At 43.4% G+C, this 23,557-nt stretch overlaps 1 protein-coding gene and 1 long non-coding RNA gene across 5 annotated transcripts in view; one reads left to right on the plus strand and one right to left on the minus strand.

The window, feature by feature from the left end:
* NCMAP (non-compact myelin associated protein) overlaps nt 1-17,030 on the plus strand; it is a 45,702-nt gene extending 28,672 nt beyond the window's left edge. Inside the window, exons 2-4 of the mRNA XM_030539131.1 lie at nt 12,841-12,936; nt 14,591-14,675; nt 16,351-17,030. Coding sequence (XP_030394991.1) covers nt 12,841-12,936; nt 14,591-14,675; nt 16,351-16,492 — 323 coding nt within the window. The 3' untranslated portion in view covers nt 16,493-17,030. The remainder of the gene's footprint in view (nt 1-12,840; nt 12,937-14,590; nt 14,676-16,350) is intronic.
* Nucleotides 1,686-23,138, minus strand: LOC115637655. Of its 4 annotated transcripts, XR_003997318.1 has the most exons (5): nt 22,345-23,138; nt 20,807-20,887; nt 11,283-11,466; nt 2,893-3,170; nt 1,686-1,706 (listed from the first exon to the last, which is right to left on the minus strand). It is a non-coding gene; the product is annotated as an uncharacterized LOC115637655 (long non-coding RNA). The 4 variants fall into 4 exon arrangements; XR_003997317.1 differs by lacking the exon at nt 1,686-1,706 and having other exon boundaries at nt 2,654-3,170; XR_003997319.1 differs by lacking the exons at nt 1,686-1,706; nt 2,893-3,170 and having other exon boundaries at nt 10,497-11,466; nt 22,388-23,138.
* Nucleotides 23,139-23,557: the final 419 nt, after the last annotated feature.

Consider the following 23,557-nt stretch of genomic DNA (forward strand, 5'->3'; position numbering starts at 1 on the left):
TAGTATATACATAGGCCTTGTCTACGACATATGCCTGTCTCCATGAGTTCCCAGGAATTTCTACCATGCCTCTGGAGTTGCTGTTTTTGTCTCTGACCTTGCAAACACTTAACACATTTGGAGTTTCTCCCTTGCCTTCCATGGGCTTTGGATCAGACCCAGGGTTTAAGTGCTTGAGTGATTCTGCTGAAGTCAATGGGACAGCTCCCATGCTTAAAGTTAAGCATGTGCTTAAGTTTTTGCAGGATTGGAGCCTTGATTCACAAAATTTGTGGTAACAGGTAGTGGAACTAAAACTTGGGCTTCTTTTTATTAAAGACAGAGCCCTCACCGCCACATCCCATTCTGATCTTTGTTGACTAGCACGCCTGCTTTTCATAGATCTGCTCACTGGTAAATATAAGAGGAATTAAATCAGACTTCTGGTTGCTGAGTTAAGTATTGAAGGAGCCCTCTGAGCTCCAGGAGCGATATGAGGGAAGTCAAAGAGATTCTTATGTTTGCTCAGCCAGAAAATCCGGTGCCCTGAATAAAGTTTAGAAAAAATATTTATCTATGTTACCAAGAAAAATCACCTCCCAGCCTTCTGCAAGCGTCTCTAACACGTCTCCTGAAGATGCTGCGGTCACACACCCTTCCTCCGGCAGAGCAGGAGTTAAAACAGACAAAAAATGTTTCTCATGCAGGGGCTTTTGAAACTAGAGCTGGGGTCAACAGACTGGATCAGAACTCGGGGGCTGCTCAGTTTTGGATCCAAATTCACACTCGTGGCCAGCACCTAGCTCTGATGGAAACGCATGGGGTTGGTTTTTCTGTTGGAACTTGTTACTGTGAATGAAGGACTCTCAATAATCTGTCTCTGAGCAAGAACATTGTCTGTGAAAAGTCAATTCACACGCTCAGTGAAAAGGCCCTGGCCTCTTCCGTTTGGCACAAGGAAGAATCTTCAAGCCATACTTCTTTATTCTCTCCTCTTTAGAGGCCGAATCCTAACCTCACTGAAGTCGATGGCAAAACTCCTGGCATTTGGGGTCCAAGTGCTTTTCTGTGGTGCAAGGTGCTACAGAAGAATTGGCATCAGATGGCTATTTCTGAAATACTACCTTGACTCCTGCTGATCCGGAATGAGGTAGCCCTGCACGGACCCCACATAGGTGCTGCAGGGCATTTTTCTTTCCGGTTCCGGCCTGAATCAGTTTCTCAGGATAATCTTCAACTGGAAAATACACAACCCGCACTGCGTGAATGGCCTCTAACCTGTGGCTTGTTGCCTGTGTACAGTGCTTGGTGCTAGTCAGTTCTGGGTAGTTTAATCTGATCTGCGTCACCTTGAGGGACCAAGTGTTTTCTTAGAATCCATCCGTGACCTTTTGCACTGACTGTGGAGGTCACCTCTGTACATGAATGGAAGGTGGACAGTCAGGTGTCAGGATGTAGTATTGGATTTACTGCTTCAGTCTAACGTACAGTGCTTTGAACAGGGTTACAGAGCAGGGTTTCTCAGCCATTGCCTTGCCTCAAGGGTTAGAGAAAATACCTTCACTTCTGCAGATCTAACTCTTCTTGTGAAAGGAAGGGGAGCGGTCCTTGAGTTAGTGTATCTGGGGGAGCATATTGGCTAGGTCTCTGTTTACCGTTTTTATTTTGAGTCTACTTAAGAGTTGGCAAAAGCCCAGACTGTTCCCTCTTCAAAGCTGGTCTCCTTTCTGAAAGAGCGAAAGCCCATATGCAAGTGTAACCCACACAGCTCCTTACCCATACACAAAGTACGCAGCTGTGTACGGCTCCAGGAAGCTTCAGGCATCACATTTCCTGGTGCCCTGCGCAGCTGAGTACTGCTCCCTGCCTTGCCACTTCCCATCCCTGCTCCGCCCCCTTCCTGCCCCTGCTCTGCCCCAGCCCTGCCCCCACCCCACTCCTTCCCCAAAGCCCCTGCCCTAATCTGCCCCCAGTCCACCTCTTCCCACCCCTGAGGACTGCAGCAGGGCTGGGCCTGCACTCACCGGCGGTGGAAAATGCAGGGACCCAGCCCCTTCTGTGCCGCCAGTGAGTGCTGGGGGGTAGTTCCCTCCTGCCCCCCAAGCTAGCCCTCACCCTCGCGGAGGCCTGCCCCCCCCGTGTGGGGGGCTGCTTAGGGCCCCAGAATAGCTAGGGACGGTCCTGGTTGCCAGTTTTGATTGGATGTATTCCTGGAGGTTTCATCACATGACATCACCTTTAATTAAAGATTAGCTGGATTGTCCAGGACAGCCCTAGTGTAGATGTGCTCTCCGTGTTCTGGGGAGAGCAGGGAACCCTTTTGCTATAAAAAGGCTAAATTCTCTGTTGCATTTCCCCCTATGATTTGAATAAGGCATTTTACATTAGAAACTACCTAAGTCTCATTTGCCAAGTCTGACTTGCCATTGATAGGTGCTTGGTTTAATGCTTCTCATGTGTCCAGTCATAACTTAAAAATGTACAGTGTGGTTGGACAAGCAAGGCCCTGTTGTAAAGGTGGCTTTTAATTAAAAAGTGTTGACAATAAAGGAAACTAACATTTCTTTCAGCAATCTGCTGTATAATTGCTCCCAGGTCTCTGCTGCTGTCTGATCCATCATTCAGGCATTGCACGTAAATGGACAGTTTTGTTTAAAAAGCAGTTTGGGGCAGATTCAAGGACCTAGGTATTTTTAAAAAAATGAATCATTTTTAGGCTGAAACAATGAAGTAACTCAACCTTTTGGCAATGCAACCCTTAGAGCACATAGTTTCTGGTAAATGTCTACTGACCGGCCTTACTGTATAGCCATATGGTTGCCAAACATATGTTGAGCTGCATAAATTTTCTTCTTTTGACGCTGCCTTGGCTTTAACTTTCACTTGGAGTTTAAGTTTAGGGTCCTCTCCCACCTTGTAGTTCTTCTGTAAAATCATCTTTGAGCAAGAGGCGTTTGAGCTCAGCCTAAACTGACAGCTTGAACAGTTGATCTTGGCAGTGGAAGTCTCCTTTGGCCCATGAGGAATATTTGAGCGGTGTGAACTGTGTAGGGTGATCTCGAACTCAGGAGATCTGCATTCGATTTCCAGCCAGGGGTCAGCACCACTGTGTTGTGGGACGGACACTTGACAAAATTAACGGACTTAGTGCCGGGCATTGGCGGGGGGGTTATGTAATTCAGTCATTCAACCTGTAAAATAGTGCACATAATTTTCCACACTGAACAAAAAACAGTAACCTAGCTAGCTAATAATATAAATTTAACTCACTTTAGTTTTTTTTTAATGCACTTTGGCACTGCAGCTAAATTCATGCATGAGGCTAAATTCATTGTTTATGATGTACGCAAATGCTCTGTTACTGAGTTCCATATAAGTATCGAGGGAGATGTTTGGAAAGAGAATGAAGCCCTGTGCTGAGCAACTGCTATGAGCTTCTGAGGGCCCTCAACGGCCATTGATTGTAGTGTGAGTTCAAGATACTCAGGACCTTTCAGTGCTGGGCTAACTAACTTCAACGAAGTTGATGGCACTCAGAAATGTATCCCATGTGTAGTCAATTGTTGTGTGGATATGTACCTATTGGGTTTCTGGGAACTGGGTGGGTGGAAGCCCGCCCAATGCTAAAGGATCTCCCCACCTCCCAGCCTAAGGGGAGGATCTACAGGACCTCAGAAACCCACTGATTCCGAGGGACAACTAATAAAAGAACAGGGACAGGAGTGAAGTCAAAGGATCCTAAGAAGGGAGCCTAACAGGGACACCGAGCAGAGAACCCTGGACAGCGCCCACTGCTCCTCGAAGGCATCAAGGGAGCCAGTGGACGCCGCCCAGAGGAACTCCGCCCAGATACATGAACGGACTAAGGACCGGAAACAAGCCCCAGTCACAGGAGTCTCCATTGGCCAACCTCCTCTCCCTGGTCACGTAGATAGGTAGGTAGGTAAGTAGGCAGATCAATAGATTAAAGCCTGCTATAGCTGTGCCTGGGTTTGGTTGGTATCAAAGCATTATACGAAATAAAAAGTACCCCAGCTGCATTTTACTGGGTTTGCAATTATTAGAAACTGTTTATAGACTTGTTAAATATGGAAGAAATGCTTTTGAATTATGAATACTTCTTAAAAATAACTACTTTTTACAGCAGGGGTCTCAAACTCAAATGACCACGAAGGCCACATTAGGACTAGTACATTGGTCCGAGGGCCGCATTACTGACATCTCCCCCGCACCCTGCCGCCCTTGGCCTCGCCCCCACTCCACCCCTTCCATGAGGCCCCACCCCTGACCTGCCTACTCCCACCCCTTCCCTGCCCCCATTCCAACCTCTTCCCTGAAATCCTTAGAAAGTAGCTCTAAATGAGGAGGAGCAAGAGCTTGGTGCATGACCAGATGGAATTGATGTATCTCTTAACTATATCTGTAGTGCAGAGGTTCTCAAACTGGTCCACAGACCACCAGTGGTCCGTGAGCTCCATTCACGTGGTCCACGGATAGTTCCATCTAAGTTGTGTGCTTTTATTTGTACAACAAAAAAATTGTGTTTTTTTTTTATATAGTACTTTTATCCAAAGCGCTTGACAATAGTTAGCTAACGGTACAAACAACATTTGGAAAGATCATTGAGTGGTCCGCCAAGACCCTCAGCAATTTTCAAGTGGTCCGTGGAAAAAAAAAAGTTTGAGAACCACTGCTGTAGTGTCTAGCAACTACAGTGAGGCAGGCCTTAGAAAAGCACCAGGTGGATTTCAAAGGAGCGCCCTTAGTTATTTCAAATTTTCAAATATTACTACTGAGGACTTGGATTTTCAAGAGAACGTAAGGGAATTGGGGGCCCAGCTCTCCATGAAATTTGGGTGCTGGGCTCCTTTTGAAAATCCCGTCCATAATAATGATTCAAACCAAGAATAGTCAAGCCCTGCTGTGGGCTCATATAGCAGAACTAGGGTCTGAGGCTGCAGGGTGATTGATCAAATAGGTGCTGAGCGCTTTCAGTGCTTTGCTGGCTCTTGTCTTCAGGCTGTGCAGGTTTTTTTTGTTGTTTGTTTTTTTTATTGCCGCTGCTGTTGTTGGATGCAGAAACCACCTGTAGTTTAATGTGATTATCACTCAGCCTCAGCAAGGAAATGAAGTGGTCCTTAATGTGTGTTTAACAAGGGCTAACCCTGGAGGACTTCATGCCAGAGCCTGAGAAAAACAAATGCTTATGTAAAGACGCTGGTCTGACATCAGGGCACTTAGTACTTCGTTGTATTGTTTGCCTGAAGCCACATTTATGCAATAGCTCCTGCAGGCTAATCTGAGCCTAGATTCTTTTTTTTCTCTTCTTCCCAGAGATCCTCCCAAGGTAAATTCGGGCGCATTATTTCATGAAGTACATCGTATTTTTATTTTGCCTTAAAACTTGGGCAGCGGGCCGAGCTGTTGTGGCGGGTTTCGTTGTTGTAAGTTGTCCCGGGGTGCATGATTGAACAGGCTGTAGAGCCCGTTTGGGTTGAGGTTGGATGGCCTGTCGGCTTATGGGGGAAGAAAAATGGATTTTGTGATGTCTTTTTTTAGAAACCTCTTTCCCCCCAATGCGTTGTGGGATCTTGCCACAAACACTTGATTGATTCCCTCAAAGAAGATAAAACCTGTAACCAAGGGGAGGGTGCCTTAGCCAGTAACGCTGAACATCAGCGCTGCATGACAGGGAATGCGGCTGCTTCTGAGAGGTAGTGGGTTGATGGAGGCAAGACGCCTGCTTATCCACCAAACACTCAGTGTGAGCCTTAGCCCTGACCTAGAGGTGAGAGGGTAGTTTGGTTTCTATGGCCAGCTGAGTCCTTGGCCTCTCCGGTGGAAAGTCAAGCGTGACGTGGGCACCTTTCCATAGGGAATTGGACTGAGACTCGCTGAACTCCTTTCTCATTGGCCGCCCAACAGCCGCCATCAGACAGGAACAAATGAGCGTGGGGCTGGGGCTTTCAAAAGGCCTATGGAAGTAAAAAACACCAACTCCCCATTGATTTGAGTGCATAACTCTCCTAGGCTCCTTTGCAAATCTCAGCCTGTATGCATTGTGACTCATGATCCTTGCTCATTGATCAGTGGGGTGAGGGAGACCGCCTCCCATCTTTAGCTTCCTGGAGCCTCCTTTGCGCTCGCAGGGCTGCAGCTATAAATGGTTTCAGTTCAATCACATTGGAAGTGTAGCTCCCCAGACTGCACTGCTTCAAGAGCTCTGATTAAAATTGGAAAGTACCTAGGTCACAGAGCCAAATCCATTCTCTGAAGCGATTTAGGCACTTAGGAGCCTAAATCTGATAGGAAGGCAAAAATTCTCCATAACTTTCAAACAACTGTGAAATGGCCAGTGGTCCAGTTTTCTTTATTAACACAGTCACACTGACTACTGTTTAGCTTGGTCTAATGCTTTCAATGGCTTTTCTTTCATCACATATTACATGCCAGTGTGGTCTAGAGATTAAGTGGCTAGAAATCAATGGCTCATTGCCAAGATGGTCAGGAATGCAGCCCCACGCTCTGGGTGTCCCTAAACCTCTGACTGCTAGAAGCTGGGACGGGATGGATGACATCCAATTGTGCAGATCAGTAGAACTCTTCTGCCTGCCAGAAGCAGGGACTGGATAACAGGGGGTAGCTCACTCAGTAAATAGCCCTGTTCTGTTCACTCCTTCTGAAGCATCTGGTACCAGTTACTATCAGAGACAGGATACTGGGCCAGGTGGACCATTGGTTTGACCCAGTAGGGCCTTTCTTAAGTGTTCGATCTTGCCCCGTTGACATCAGTGGGAGAAGGGGAAGCTCCAGAGTAGCAAATTTGGAAGTCAGCACGTCTCATGTTCTTCCCAACCCTGCCAGCGACCAGCAGCACAACTGAGGAGGGCAGGACACTAATTCTCAGCTTCAGGTTTCCCAACATGTTAAAAGAGGCTATTAACAACCACCCAGTGGAGCTGGAAAGATTAATTAATTGTGCTTTGAGACCCCCAGATTGCAGTTGCTACAGAAGTATAACTATTATTTCAAGTAATACAGATACAATGGCTGATTTGATGTCTAGCTGAACGGCTGGCCTATAACAGCATTTTAAATAGGGACTGGAGCCAATAGGCACTCTTGAACCTTTCCATTATTAGTGTCTGACAGAATGACACCCTTTTTCTGGGTTGCTAAGTGCTGAAGTTTGCATCTCTCCCCGAGCAGCACCTGCCTTTCTGTAGCAGGAAGTCAGCTCTCGAATGTAAGCTCTTATGGAAGCATGCAAACAAACCCTATATGTTTCCCCACCACCCTCTTCTATCCTTACCAGGTGTTTCAGGCAGTAGCAGTAGCTGTTTGGCTGGTTAGCGCCAACCCTGATGTTATTGTAAATGAGCATTTCCATTCAGCTTGCAATGCTGGGGCTGAGGGGAATAGAGAAGGTTTTATAAATGGATGGATTGCAGTCAGTTGCCAAAACAACCGACGTACTGTATCTGCAAAGGTGATTTAAATGGAAACATTCCAGGGGCTTCACTCTGCTAGTTATGTTTTCATCCATCTAATGAACATCTGGAAGTAATTCCACAATCTGTGGTCCCTTTTATCTGTAGAATTACACATAAATTAGCAGCTGTCAGGAACCCAGACAGGTGTGCATGTACAGAATGAGGTACAGTACTGTGTGTGTAGTGAAGGGAGCATTTAAAATGAATGTTGATAATAGTGCAAACCATAGAACGCCTGTTACATAGCATCTACCCAGGGGTATTCATCTTCAAAGCACTTTATAGAGAAATTAGGACCTGATCCAAAGCCCACCAAAGTCAATGGAAAGATTCCCATTAAATTCAGTGGTGTTTAGATCATATATTATCTATGTGGTCTAGAGTGTGGCCAGTGTGGTCTAGAGATTAAGTGGCTAGAAATCAGTGGCTAATAGCCAAGATGGTCAGGGACGCAGCTCCATGCTCTGGGTGTCCCTAAACCTCTGACTGCTAGAAGTTGGGACTGGATGGATGACACCCAATTGTGCAAATCAGTAGAACTCTTCCCTGTTTCACAGGTGAGAAACTAAGCAGAGAGGTTTCTCCAAGGCACTGTGGCAGACCGGGATTAGTTCTCTAGAGTTCCTTGCTCCCACTCCTGTGCTCAGAATACTGTGCTTCTCTAACAGGTATTTACAACCTGTATGTTCAGCAGGTTTATGGTAGCAATATGGAAACGAAGTGATGATGTAACTTTATTTTCACATGCAGTCCTTGGTATGATTATCTGAAAGCCAGCTGTGGCCTGTAGACAAAATTCATCCCTGCTGTAAACAAGTACATCCCCATTGACCCCAATGGAGTTTCACTTGCTTAGACCACAGATGAATTGGGCCCCATAAATGCCTGTACACCAACAGCCCTTTATTTATTCTAGACAGATTGAGTGGCCAGTTGGTAAATTACTGGTATGGATTTGAAATAGTGACCAAGAACTGACAGATGCAATATCCTGTTACCAATCCTCCGAAATGTCCAACCCTCTCTCATCGGCTATTGTTTGGCATTCTTAGCACACAGTCCAAGAAAATTACCCATCTGGTCTGCACTCTGAAGGCCCTGGAGCATGTGTTTCTGTAATCATGAACAGCCTGCTAGTTGGTGAAAGCTGGGCATGACTTTTCCTGAGTTGGGCCCTTAAAGAAATATGTGCTCAGCTTCCCCCCAGCTGTAATGCCGGACTCCCATCATGCTCTCCCTGCTGTCATCTTGAAATGAGAGCAAAGCAAATGCCTGAGATGCCTTGTACATGTTTCTCATTAAACAGGCACATAGTGCTAAGCAACAGCTTTAACTGAAATGAAAATGGGGAGCAGTGAGTGATGAAAAATGAAGCTTTGTGGAGAAGCTACAATATCTTTTTAACACTGAACTGTCAGGTTTTATCAGAAGAGTTGAAAATTCTCTGCAAAACTCCATGGTAGAGGACTGGAGCTTTTGATCCAAAATCCTTCTTTCAGGGTGAAAAGATCTATGACCAGACTAAAACATCATGTTACAAAAGTAACTTGGCCTTGGTTACACAAAGGAACCATTCAGTCAGAGCAGAATGACCTAGTTGTGGATTCTGGGACAGAGTTATTTTCATTATTTTTTTTTTTAACCAAAGAGAGTTGAACCATTTGACTGAAACAACCTTGCAATTCTAACGTTTTGCGCTGGGGAAAACATTGGGACAGGGGCCGCCCACTTCCCCTCTGCCAGTAACTTTCTGAATTCCCATTCTCAATTTATTAAAAAGCCTATTAATAGAACTCTTTACAATTGTAACAAATCCATGACTATGAGCTCTCGCTATGGTGCACATACTGGCCAATTAGCACTTGATAGGGACAGCAGGGACAGAACTCAGATCCTCCCGCTCTACCAGCCAAGGTTTTAAAAAATCAGAGTGACATTGTGGCCACGTTGCAGTCACTGGGAGTTTTGCCGTTAACTTTATTGGGGCCAGGATTTTACCTTATGTGCCTAAAGTTAGGCTCCTAAATCTCTATTTAGGCTCTCAAGTGGCTTAATTTTCAAAAGGGCTGAGAATCCAGCAGCTCCCACTGAGCCAGGTGCTCCATACTTTTAAAGATCACTTACTTGAGAGCCTAACTAGGCTCCAGTTTTCATAATCTTGGTCCATGTTCTTACTACTCAACGACTAAAGCAGAATAACTATTAGCTGCTAGCAGAGTAGGGCATATGCTACAAAGTTTAGCTGTTCTGATTCCATTAAGCAGAAAGGGGTGTAACACACACATGAATGTCAGCTCAATGCAGTATTAATACAAATCTCTCCCCCCAAAACATCGCATACATAGAAAGTTATCCATCAAAGACATTGTCTAGTTGCAGGAAATGATTGATACCTGTTTCTATCACAGATGAAAACAGCAGCCATTGTCTGCAAGGTCTATATACGCAATCCAGGGTACTGCTGTTGTGCTTCATTGCCTTCTCCTGGCCCAATGTATCACTGTGATAGCAGACTAGGAGAACCACAGTCAGCTGTGTGCCAGGGAGCATACATGCCCTGTAGGTTCCCATGGTGATAGTGGGCTCCCTAGCTCCTGGCACCCAGTGACAACTTGTCAACCGAATACCGTGGCGGTACAGTATGTTCTTAATGCACCCACAGAAAAATGACCATGTGTTAAGTCTCTCTAAGCCTGCTGCCCAGCGACTTTTACCATTGCAGCTCTGCCCTTTTCATGCATCTTCCTTCAGTGGCAGGAAGAGCCTTTCTGCTCCTGTCAAGACCCAGGTTTGGGGCTTTGTGTTTCGCTTGGTGCCACTGTTGACCACAAACGCAGCAGGCAGTACAACCTCCTGCTCTGTTAACAATGGCAAACCTGAAACCACTGCTTTCAGGAGGTAAGTAAGGGGGCAGAAGTGGATCTATGGTTTTGCAATGATGCGATCAAGCCCCACAGATGGAAGGTGCGGTAGTAGTGTAAAGGGTTGTTGTCATGGCAAAAATGTCAGTTAACTGGAGCCTCCTAGCCTCATGAGTGGAGACTTAATCACGTCCCAATTTTTTTCTGAGAGATGGAACCCGGCCACAGCAAAGCTGATTCGAGTCATGACCCCGCTTCTCTTCCCAGAAACTGCACCTGGTGTTTTCAGTTTCTTTCTTTGGTAAATTCTGCTTCAGCAAAGCTTTTTGAGGATAGTGTGGAAGGGGGAGAGAGATCTTCAAGGAGCCTCAGTAGCTGGTTGGTTGAGTGTGTGGTAAAGCTGTGCAGCTTATAATTTTCCTCACCTCACCAGTTGGTTTCTCTCCATTAAAAAAAAAGCCCTATATTGGGCTCTGGGTTAGCTTTAATTTTACATGACGTGAAGCAAACAGATACCAAGAACTTGCCCATAAAGTGTACAATATCCCAGTGGAGCATACGAAAACAAGTACGGCACAATCCTGATCAGTACAGACAAGATTCAGCCAGAGCATCAAGAGTTGAGGAATGATTTAATCTTGATAGGCTGGAGAGCATTATATCTTCAAATCAAAGAGTTGAAATAGATTTTGTGGTCTTTGTGAAATGGTGTTTGGATCCTTCCACTGTTGAAGGATTATTTTAAGGGCTAAGGTTACTAGTAATTCACAGAATGCTGACCGCTTTATAAAGCGTTTCCTATATTAACATGTATATAGGATGTTTTCCCCGAGAATGCTACCAAATGGAGTAGAAAGAAGAAACAAGCTAAATTTGCACAATTGATCTAGTAACAAACATGTCCTGTCCCCCTTCGGACATGTTATTAAGAGTGGGCTGGACTGCATACCTCATTTCTCTTTGCCATTATGGCCCTGTTGCAGTACATGCCATCTGTGGGATCATAATCGACTGCAATGTGATTTAGTTACCGTAATGGGTTTTTTTCCCGCTTAGGATGAAGAAAGTAATTTGAAGATTTAAATCTTCCTTTGGCATAAAGATTTTTTTTCTTCCCCTCTCCTCAGAGAACTCTAAAAGAAAGAGAGTGCAAAGTATTTTACTTATTATTGAAACGTGCTGTAGAATCTCATGCATTCTCCTGTCTGCCAACTCCAAACCTAATCATTCTCACAAATCTCTCCTGCCAGCAAAGATTTAGCAGGACGAAGTCTCCTAAGGCTTCATTGACATTACTGAACATTTACTACAGAGATTTATCACAAATAATCAAAACCGACACAATTGTCAAAGTACGTTTGTGGATGCAGTAGTCTGTTTAAAAATAGTCTCTTTGTTTGTTTACTGAATCACGAAATTTAGTATCCTTGACTGAGGGTTTCTCTCCACTTATTGGGGGATCAACATGTGGTGATTGATCCATGGGGGATCGAGTCAGCAGGTCTAGTGAAGACCCAATAAATTGATCACAGATCGCTCTCTCGTCGACTCTTGTACCCCACTGGAACAAGAAGCATAAGATAAGTCGACAGGAGAGTTTCTCCCATTGACCCAGCGCGGTATAGACACCACAATAAGTCGACCTAAAGTATGTCGACTCCAGTTATGTGAATAACATAGCTGGAGTTGCGTAATTTAGATTGTCTAACCCTCATAGTGTAGACCTGCCCTGAGACTCCTAGTCATTGGTGCAAATCAATGAGGAATGTAATGCAACTGTGTATGGTATATATGAGACTCTTCTATTCTTTTCCAGTTGTTCTCCCTTTATATTCAAAACAAAGCCCCAAAGATTGCAGTATCACTACTTCAGGCGGTAGTGGTTTGGACAAGTACTGCAGAATACAGTTCCCCATGCTAATAGAGAACCCTCCTGTGTTTTCCACTTTCAAGGTCAGAATTGTCACTGTTGCAAGGTTATGGCCTGATTCTTTTGCTATTCCAAATATCAGGAGTTCCAGGCCAAACTGCAATGTGGATTTTGAAACTCACTGTCTTTGTAGTTTGGTTGCCTGTTGCCAGTTGTTTCCAGTTTATCCCATGATTTCTCCTCTGAAACTTAGTACTGTGTATTGGGAAAACTGCATCTTTGGCATGCATGGAATTTGCTTACTTTATTCCATGTGTCAGCAGTGCTAAGCACTGTATATTTTAAGGGGCTAGCAAAGTATCCTTATTCACACTGGGTGAAATCATGGTATCATTGAAATCCATGGCAAAACTCCCCGTGGCATCAGTGGGGCCAGAATTCCATCCATGGTACAGGACTTTACTCTGCAAGTGGTTTATTCATGTCAACAGAACTATTCATGGTGTAAGGTGATTACAATCTGGGTCTTGGTTAAGACCAAAATATCTGATGGATAATTGTCCAGTTATCTCAAATAGGTGCTGACAGTAGCTATTTCAGTGTTTGTTTTTAAAATAATTCTTCTTTCTTTGTCCAGCTGGAATCAAGATGACGACAGCTGCACCACTGGGAAATAATACCCTGTCTTCAACAAATGTGACCACAAAGTCTCAAGAAGAAATTCTTTATCAGAGTAAGACAAATATTGCGACAATAGATATATCTGAGTTGCATTTTAAATGCCATGTGTTTGGGGAAGATTTTGAAAAGATGTCCGAAAACATTCCCAGGTGCAAACATTGTTAAACAAGGGACTTATACAAAACTACCACCTCACCCTTTGAAAATTCATTCTCCGAAAGGTAATCAGAATTAAATAGAATAAAATGGATTTCAGTGAGCTTGTTTTAAAAAAAGTGTCAGTCTTGAAGGTCTTGTTTAAAGGCAGTTGTACTAGATTTTGATGCGTTTTTTGATGCTTTCAGCTATTCAATAGACACTGACTACTCAAAATAAGGAATAAGGAAAAAAGTCTTCTGTTACTGATAACTTATTTTTTTATTAATTGTTTTTAATAATCTAATTACTTGACATTATTTTGCTAGTCTTGCAGAATTTACTAGCCCAGGCACAAAGTCTAGTCACCTGCCCTCTAGTATGAAGATTGTAATGAAAAACATATGATACGTAGAGCCTGATCCTCCAAAGACTTAGGTATGTGCTTAACTTTACGCACAGTGAGTAATTGTTTATTGGGAGCACCTAGAGGGCCCAGCAGAGATCACAGCCTTGTGCTGGGCATCACTCAGATTCTTGAGGTGTGTCTACACTGCAGCTTCCCAGCTCAGATAGACAGACTAGCTAGTGCTAAAAATGGCAGAGTAGCCAGGGATAGTACGGACGGCAGCTCAGGTTAGCCGGAACCCAGGTGGTTAGCCTGAGCCACTATTTGCACTACTCTCAGCTACATTGCCATTTTTAGCATGCTAGCACGAGTGGAGCTATCGTGTATCCATCTGTCCAGGCTGGGAAGCACGCTCCCTGCTGCAGTGTAGACGTACCCACACTAAGGGCATGTCTACACTTACCTCTGGAGCAATCGATCCAGCAGTGGTTGATTTATTGCGCCTAGTGAAGACGCGATAAATTGACCACCGAGCGCTCTCCTGTCAACTCCGATACTCTACCGGAGTGAGAAGTGTAGGCAGAGTCTCGATGGGGGAGCGGCAGCAGTCGACCTACCTCACTGAAGACACCGCAGTAAGTAGATCTAAATACGCTGACTTCAACTACGTTATTCACGTAGCTGAAGGTGCATAACTTAGATCGATTCTCCCCCCCCGCCCCCACAGTGTAGGACCAGGCCTAAGGTAGAGTTCCTGCCTCAAAAAGTTTACAGATGAAACAGACAAAGGGTGGAAGGGAACACAGAGGTAGAGAAAGGAAGTGATTTGCCAGGGTTATATAACCGGTTGGGTAGAGCCACAGGTCTCCTGAATCCCCACCCACTGGACCAGATGGTCTCTCAATGGGTTTGTTTACTCATTGTATTTCCTTCAGCAAGGATTAGGAAAACAGACCAGTCAGTTTGTTTTTATTTTTAGTCAGTTTTACTCTCTAATTCTTAAGCCCTAATTCAGTGCCACAACGTTTGGAGTTAAGCCTTTGCCTGCAGAGTTTGCACCTCAAACCACTGTTTTTCCGGAATAAAAATGGAAACAAGTTTTGGAAATCTTTTTCTCTTTAAACATGCAACTTAAATTAACTGGGCAAAGTCTTGTTCAAGCAATACAATAAAAGCTATTTAAACAAAACATGCTCAGTCCTTTTTCCTGCCCCTCTCATAGGTTCCGGAGCAATTGTAGCTGCCATCGTAGTTGGAGTGATTATTATATTCACAGTGGTTCTGCTCATGTTGAAAATGTATAACAGGTACATGACTTTGTTCCTAATTTCTTTTATGTAGCTAAGGTTAGACAGGATAAACTAAAATCACTGCCACGTGCTTAGAATTTCTCATGTCTATGCTGTATTATGTCTATCGCATGTCTATCGCAGGCCATTTCAAGGACTTCATTGCCGAAATCCCAAGGACTAAAACTACAGTACACATTTCTGATTGTTCATTTGAAATTTCAGACATCATAACCATTCTCTCTCGCTGCCTTGAGGATCTTGTCTTTTTCTGTTCTTTCCACTCTGCTAGCACTGGTTTCCTTGCTATCCTGCCTTCTCCTCTGCACCTCCTGTATCTTCATGTCTCAGACACGGTTTCTGATATCTCAGACTTCAGAACAAAACATTTTAAATTCCTTTTGCATATGCCTCTTGATGTCTCTCTCTCCCTCTGCTATTCTGTATTTAAGTCTGAATAAACTGTTTTAGATGCAGTTTGCATGAAGGACTCTACAAAAAACAGAAATGTAACTTCCCCGTCCTCCTCCTTCCTAGTTCCATTTCCTTTCCCTCTCATCCATAAATCAGGTCAGTTTCACTTTGCTCCAAGCAGGAGCATGAGTAGATTTGTCTGTTTTGACATTGTAGCTTTCCAAGATACAAAAAGTGTAAATGAATGCAAGTCCGGCAGAGGCTTTTTGCGTGCCAGCCCCAGGCTTTGTCTATCATTTTCTGGCATATGCTGCCCTCTGGTTACCTGTTGCTTCCAGATGAGGCAACTTAAATGAATCAGGTCATCTTCATGAATCCTGAAGGAGTTTGTGTCTTCAGTTTTCTTTTTGTATCTGTGGTGACAGAAGCCTGCTGCCTTTTGTCTCAGTGGAGGATACAGATGCGCACACGTTAGACAGGGCAGACGGGCTTCCTGTTTGCTTTCAGGTGCTAATTCTTTTTAAATCTCTAGATGACCTGGGTCCTGGCTGAAATTTTTGGAATTAAAAAATGTATTTGAAAAATGACCTTTTTCAAAAAGTAAAATCTTTGCAAAAACTTGACTTCTGTTTTTCATGACACTTATTCCATTTTTTTTCATTCAGCAATAAAATAAACTTGTAAAAACTTGGGGGGATGGGGGAGAAACAAAAAAGATCCGTTTCATACCCTGCAAAAGAGTAACAACTTTGAAAATTTTTCAAAAAACAATTTACTCATTTTTTCAACCTGCTATACTGGCCATTTCCTCCTCTCCCCCATTCCCCATGCAGTTAGCCAGCTGTAATGCTCTCACTCTCTGTCCCCAAGGATTAACTCTTGGGAGAAGGCAGCAGAAGATTCTTGGTGCTGGACCCTGTTCTTTGGAACTCATTGCCCAAGTTTAGCAGAGTAGGGCAACAGAGAGCTGCTTATTCTGGCATTTTCATGGAGGAAATTGGAGTAGGGTGTAAATCTAAAACTCTCGTCACCACACTGATGAACCATTATTAACACTGGGTTTCAGTTAAAATCTTGGACTGAAATCTTGGCTTCACTGACTAAAATGGCAGGGATTCCCATTGACTTCAGTGTGGCCAGGATTTCATCCTTGATGTTCAATGCGCCATGATTCTTGCCATTTCCCCCCCCCCCCCCCGATGGTACTTAGAATGTGAGAGCCCACACCCGGACAAGTAGGAAATGATGATGAAATTTTAATTTTAATTTCTCTTTACAGACGCATGAGGGCAAAACGAGAGCTGGAACCCACAAGCACCAAAGCCAAGACTCCTCCTACTTTGGGACAGAACAGTACCAATGCTAACCAACCCACAACAGTAACTATCATACCAGTGGACATCCATATGCAGAACAGATGACTGTGGACATTGGCCCTACCTAAGAGAGATCACTCTCCTTGAAGAATGAGACATGATAACTAGACTCTTTATTCACGTAGACCTGTGACTCTTTACCAGAGGAGGATTGGCACTACGCGTGGAGTTGAAACTAAGGATTATGTGGGTAAATGGCCACATTTTCCTTTAGTAGAAGGAAAAAATAAAATGCTGAGCACCTTTGTATGGCTGATCTAACAATGTGATGGCATCATATCAGCAGGAACATGAAGAGTCATATTTTCTCTGTAGAAGTTAAGTGGCAACAAATGGCAAAAATACCCTTTAGATGGGTCAAAAGATGCACACTCCTGTATTCACAGTGTCCTTGATTAGTCATGAGCAATTTGGTGAGCTTTCTATTCCTCTCCTGCAGTGATCTTTCATCTTCATCACTATTGATCTGGATGTAAAAGCTACAACTATGCTTCATTCTTGGATTTGTTATGCTTGTATCTTTTTATTTTTATTTTAAGCATGAGGAATAACATATGAAGTAACAAAACTGTATTCAGACTTCACTGGCCTTTCTGATTCCCAGTCAGATACATACACATGGATTCAGATAAAACAAGGTATGAATGTGATATGCTTTTAAAAAAAAAAAAAAGATTTGATGTATTCTAGCAACTTGACAGAGTTTGTCAGTTTCCAGCTGAATCCCTCTTTTCAGGGATTTTAACTCAGCAGCCATATTTGTGCTGGGTTCTCAGCTTGGGAGCGCTTATTTATTAATTTTTTTTTACAAATGATGGGATGGGGAGAAAAATCAATTCTATTTTTAAATTAGAAGAGGCTCAAACAGGAAGAGAATGAAAAACTAGTGATATTTTGTGTGTGTGGCTGCTTTTCTTTTAAGATAGACTTTTTAAAAAACAACTGAAATGTTGCAATCCGTAATGTAGATTACAGACTTTGGCTTTTTTTTTTTTTTAGAAAAATAAATTATAAAAGCAACCACAAGTTATTTGGTTTTGCATGAGTAACTGTTGTGGGTGTGCAGTAATTCAACAAAAATTTCCCAAGGATTTTTCACAGGCCCACTGGGTGCACACACAAAAGCTACATTGTTACACTCTCTATGGCCTATTGTGTCCATGATCTACATGTTAAAGCGTTGCTAAACATTAGCTAACAGAGTAGACAGCAATGGTTCAGAAGAAGGCGGTGTAGTCTATTGATCTAATAATTCACCTTTTGCAAAAGCCCCTATATAGCGATGCACATGATAGTGTTCTAAAGAGCATCAACCCCATCCTTCAACTTGCCCAGCCTCAGTGTTGCAGCACAAGCCACACACTGGAATACCCAGGCACAACAGAGGGTGAACTGACGACAGTGTTAATCTCTGAGTTCACTTGGTTTGGTGGGTTTAAAATTACATCCATGGTGTTGTATTAAAAGAGAATGTTTTGGGTTAATACAGACTTGCGTATAGAATCATAGAATATCAGGGTTGGAAGGGACCTCTGGAGGTCATCTAGTCCAACTCCCTGCTCAAAGAAGGACCAATCCCCAACTAAATCATCCCAGCCAGGGCTTTGTCAAGCCTGACATTAAAAACCTCTAAGGAAGGAGATTCCACCACCTCCCTTGGTAATCCATTCCAGTGCTTCACCACCCTCCTAGTGAAAAAGTTTTTCCTAATATCCAACCTAAACCTCCCCCACTGCAACTTGAGAGCTGGCTTTAAGCACAAAAAAAGCTAGTGACCTCTTGGGGTCCACCCTTCTGAGGGCCTTAAGAAAATTTGCAACTGGCAGGCCATCTTGATTTCTCCTTCTGGCACAGAGATAGGAGAGGATGACACACTGATCTGATAGTGATCTGTGTTGGCAACTTGTGGCTCTAAACATACTATAAGGACAGCTTTGCCTGGGAAATTCTTTGTCACTTACAAAGGAGTGTAACCAATTAAACCAATCAAAGAACCAATTTTGAAAAGAATTTTTTTTAAATGCAAAGCCTGAGATTTTAAAAATAATTGTCCATGATTTAAATCTGACTGCAACTTATTTGTAATTCTCCCCTCCATGACTGTCACAAGTCAGCCTGACTCCCCTGGGTGCTTCAGTTTAAAAGATGCAACCAGAAAAGACATTATGCATTAGGTTGTAGATTGCTTCACAAACAAAAGCTGGTGAATTTTTCTACCCTGAACCAGGGCTCAGAAAGGTAAGTTGTTACATTTGCAAACACCTCCTCAAAAATGTGAACTGAGTGTAAATGATGGAGAGATGAGTCTGCAGACAGCCTGGAATGACAGCTTGGACAGATGTGAACTGTCCATCTAGCCCAGTATCCTGTCTTCCGACAGTGACCTGTACCAGATGCTTCAGAGGAGAGAACAGAACTAGGCAGTTGGAGTGATCTGTCTACTGTTGTCCAGTCCCAGCTTCTAGCAGTCATAAGTTTAGGGACATCCAGAGCTTTGGGGTTGCGTCCCTGACCATCTTGGCTAATAGCTATTGATGGACCTATCCTCTATCAACTTTTCTAATTCTTTTTTAAACCCAGTCATACTTTTGGCCTTCAGAACATCCTCTGGCAACAAGGTCCACAGATTGACTGCGCACTGGGTGAAGAAGTACTGCTTTGTTTGTTTTAAACCTGCTGCCTGTTAATTTCATTCGGTGACCTCTGGTTCGTGTGAGATGTGAAGGGGTAAATAATATTTCCTTATTCATTTTCTCCACAGCACTGATGATTTTATAGACTTCTACCATATCTCCCTTCAGTTGTTTCTTTTCCAAGATGAATAGTCCCGGTCTTTTTAATCTCTCCTCACATGAAAGCTGTTACATATCCCTACTCATTTTTGCTGCCGTTCTCTGTACTTTTTCCAATTTTTATATATCTTTCTTTGAGATGGGGCGACCAGAATTACACATGGTATTCAAGGTTTGGGTATACCATGGATTTATTTTGTGGACATATGATATGTTCTGTCTTATCTACCCCTTTCCTAATGGTCCCTAACGTTGGCTTTTTTTAACTGCTGCTGCACTTTGAGCAGATGTTTTGCAGAGAACTATCCACAATGATTCAAAGATCTTTTTCTTAAGTAGTGATGGCTAATTTAGACCCCATCATTTTGAATGTACAGTTTGAATTATGTTTTCCAATATGCATTACTTTGCATTTATCAACATTGAATTTCATCTACCATTTTGCTGCCCAGTCACCCAGTTTTGTGAGATCCCTTTGTAACTCTTCGCAATCTGCTTTGGACTTAACTATCTTTAGTAATTTTATATTGGGATAACTGTATCTACACTGGGGAGGGGAAGGGTGTTTGCTGCTTTAACTATGCCAGCATAGTTAAAACTGCAAACTCTAGGCTAGACAAGGCCTCACTACTCTACTTGCTCCTAGACAGAAGCTATAACATTCTTCATCTTAAATACTTTACTGAAACATAACTACAGGCAAGACAACCCTTCACAGGCAAGGCAAGCTTTAGCCAGTGTAGTATAGCATATTAGGCACCAATACTGTAACATGACATGCAAGCTATGCACAGAAACAAGCCTGGCAACTCTTTGGTCCCACAGTGAAAATAAGTAAGCAAACATACCGTGCTTAAAAAGCCATAAAATACTACAACCATACAACTACAACCTCACCAAATGAATTTGCACGCAAGCTTCTGCAAGCCAGCTTTTGTTCCTTTTGCATCTTTCAATTGACATTTTTTTTTTTTTAGCAGAAGGTATGTAGCTCCACCTAGCATCATCCTTCTATATGATAGGAAGCAGCTACCCTATATTACAGGCAGTATTTCCTTACAGATTAAATAATAAGTGATGGACTCCTCTGCTTAGCCACAGTTGCTAATATCGCAGAAATTTGTCTCCATTCATGGTTATAAATAAGCTTGGCAGAATTCTATTTTTATTTTTTTAATATAATTTTGATGGATAATTTCAATGTTTATTTTAAAGTATTTTTTCAACTTTCATCCATTTTAAATTTTCACACTTGTGGGAAATTATAAGGGGTTTAGACAATGCGGAGGCGGTTAATAGACTAATGACAGAAGATGCTGAGATTCAAAAAGTTAAAGCTTTATAACCATTAAAACACAAATTGTCAACATCGCATGACAAAAATATGCAAAGAAATACCTTTAAATAAAGATCTAAGTTCTCAGGCAGCATTTTTCTTTCTTTGCCTCTTTGTAAATTTTTATTTTGAATATATTTTCATTGGTTGGTGTGTGTAGTGAAATCAGCATTTACTGACATTTACTCATAAAAATCTAATCCTTTCAATCCTAGTTATAAGGCTACTTACCGCTGCTTCACATTATTAAAGTGCTGTAGAAACGTTAGCTGATTCAGCTGAATAGTACCTCCAGTCTGGATGTATGACATGCTGGAAAAGAGACAATGTCAATTTGAAATCTAGCTTTTTCCCCTCTTTTTAATATTGTCTAAAGTCCCACACCTGCCCTTGAGTCCCTACCAAATCTTGCAGTTTTACACACTTGCTATTTTTTGAAAACATCTTTATTCTCTGTTGGATACAAATGAAGAGATGCTCATTGCTAACTAACGATAAAAGGGAAACTGTGCCTGGTCTGTTTCAGCTAAGTGCCATCAAATGCACAGCATAACCAAACTAAAAAACTCCAGTTTTGTTCTCTTTAAAGATATACAGACTCAGGTTTTATAGTGGAACAATTTTTATACCGAGGGTGCTGAAGGCAGAAACCATGTATTTAGGTTAATACTAGTTCAAGACAAGGGGTGCAGCAGCACCCCTAGTTCCAGCACCCATGCACAGACTTAGTTTTTTTATCTAAAAGAAAAACATACCCCCCCCCGCCCCAACTTAGGTAGGAGTGTAATTTTCAAATAGTCTTTTTAATATACAACAATATGAACATTATATAGCCATTGTCACAGTATATCAGACTCCAGATCTGTCTACTCCAGCACCCTGCCTTTGACTCTAGCCGTTACCATGTCCTTCATGAGAAGCTGATGCAGTCAGAAGTTACGTTATAACCAACCAAGAAAGTTTCTTTCTAATCCCAGTTAGACTGGTTTATTTCTGAAAGCATGAGGGGGTTTTATCCCTTTCACAATTCCTGTTTTAAATACGTTACTATTTACTATTGTAACGGTTACAATAACTTTTTGACATTGACCTCATCTCTCCCATAGAGATTAGATAATTCTGCTTTCAAAACATTGCTCTCTCTCAGTACAAATAATGACGCAATGGGAAAACCGGCTACCATATGTTCAGATGTTCTCTTCCTCTAGAGGCTGGAAGCATTTTGCAGACGAGCTAGTTTAAGGGTGTGGGGGGTAAGTGATTTCCAGCAAGTCACGGTTGCTAAAGACATAAGGCCTGAAACCAGCCTCAATCCTGTTTGATCCTTGAGTGGCTCTTGACTTGCAGTGCTATAATGACTCTGGATCAGGCACTGCAGCACTCAGTGTGTGTGCATGCGTGCACTGGACATACTGGGCGGGTGCATGATGTAAAATTTCTATTACATAGACAAGACATGCAACAATCTTCCCAGCAAACTGGTAGGTTCTATATGGGGAGCAGATGCTCCAGCCCTCAGGATTTCAGCCCTTGCTGTCTCGTACTCAATAGCAGAGTACTGTGCACCAGTATGGAGTTGGTTGGCACACACCAAACTTGTTGATGAGCAACTCAACTCAACAATGTGCATCATCACAGGAACTCTCCGACTGACTCATCTTCCATGAGTTCTAAGCCACATCGTTCCCCCTTACCTCAGGAGGGACATTGCAGCTGGCAAGCTACTTGAGAAGGTACGTGACAACCCCGGTTTGCCCTTATTCAATGACCTTTTTAGCCCACCAGCTACAGGTCTTTCATCACGACACTCACTGTGCTTGAAGCTGCCATGACAGGAGGTGACAGTGGAGTCCCTGTGGCGGGAAGACTGCTGCTTAGCATCGACCAACAATCAGTACCTTGTCACAGGCGCTACTGCTCACCCGTCTGGCTTTGACATGCCATGTCGTCAGTGGGTCTTTCTTAACTGATTCCAGACTGGGCAAGGCCTTTGTGCAGCTAACCAGCACTGTTGGGGTCTTCGAGACAATCCAAGCTGTGGTGCAGATCGAACACTAATATACGTTGTCAAGGAGTGCTTGCTAACCAAATTCAGCAGTGAGCTCCACTTGGCCACTAAAAATGCTATTGCCTAGCAAATATGCAAATACTAAATTAATAAATAAGTTCCTGACATACAGCAGAGGGGAAGTGGAGTGACATTGCTTTAATGGCTGATAGGCAAACGAGCAAATAGAGGTGCAGGAGGAAGAACCCTGTCCCACTCAGGCTTTGTCTTCACCACAAAAAGATGATTTTCCCAGCTGGAAAACTGTAGTGGATTTTGTTGTTTTTCCCAAGGAGCTAGGCACGTTCAGCACTATACCCTGGCCTGTGGTTCAACTCCTCTAGCTACCTTGTGGTAAAGACCATAACAACCTCATTTCTATTAGGAGTCACAGCAGGCTCGCTACTCCGCCGCAGGTAGCCTGGGCTAAACAATGCACTTTCTGTTAGTGAACACAAACCTTAATTGTGTGGGTGGGTGGTGGGGGGTCAGGGTAACCAGACAGCAAGTGTGAAAAACCAGGAGAGGCAGTGAGGGGTAATAGAAGAAAAAACCCCAAATATTGGGATTGTCCCTATAAAATCAGGACATCTGGTCACCCTAGGTGAGGTGGGGTGGAGAAGACCTGTGCTGGGGCAGGGAGGGAAGATAGGGGACCAGTCCCAGAGGAAAGTGGCCAGGTGGGAGGCCCTATGGCAGTGAGGGGGGCACTGCCCCACTGGGGGTCCCTATGGGAAAAGGGAGAATGAGCCAACAGAAGCTCCACCAGCCATGACTTACACGGCCTCCTCAGGCAGGCCCCCTTCGGCGCATGCGCAGTTGACTGCACAATCACATGACCATCTGAACCTAAGCGCCCGCCGACCCAGCCTGCGCGCGCATTACAATCTTCCCTTCGCTGCTGCGCGGGAAGAGCAGGTTCCGCCTCTCGCGCA

The sequence above is a fragment of the Gopherus evgoodei genome, chromosome 20 (assembly GCF_007399415.2).
Source record: "Gopherus evgoodei ecotype Sinaloan lineage chromosome 20, rGopEvg1_v1.p, whole genome shotgun sequence".
NCBI classification, from domain to species: Eukaryota; Metazoa; Chordata; order Testudines; family Testudinidae; genus Gopherus; species Gopherus evgoodei.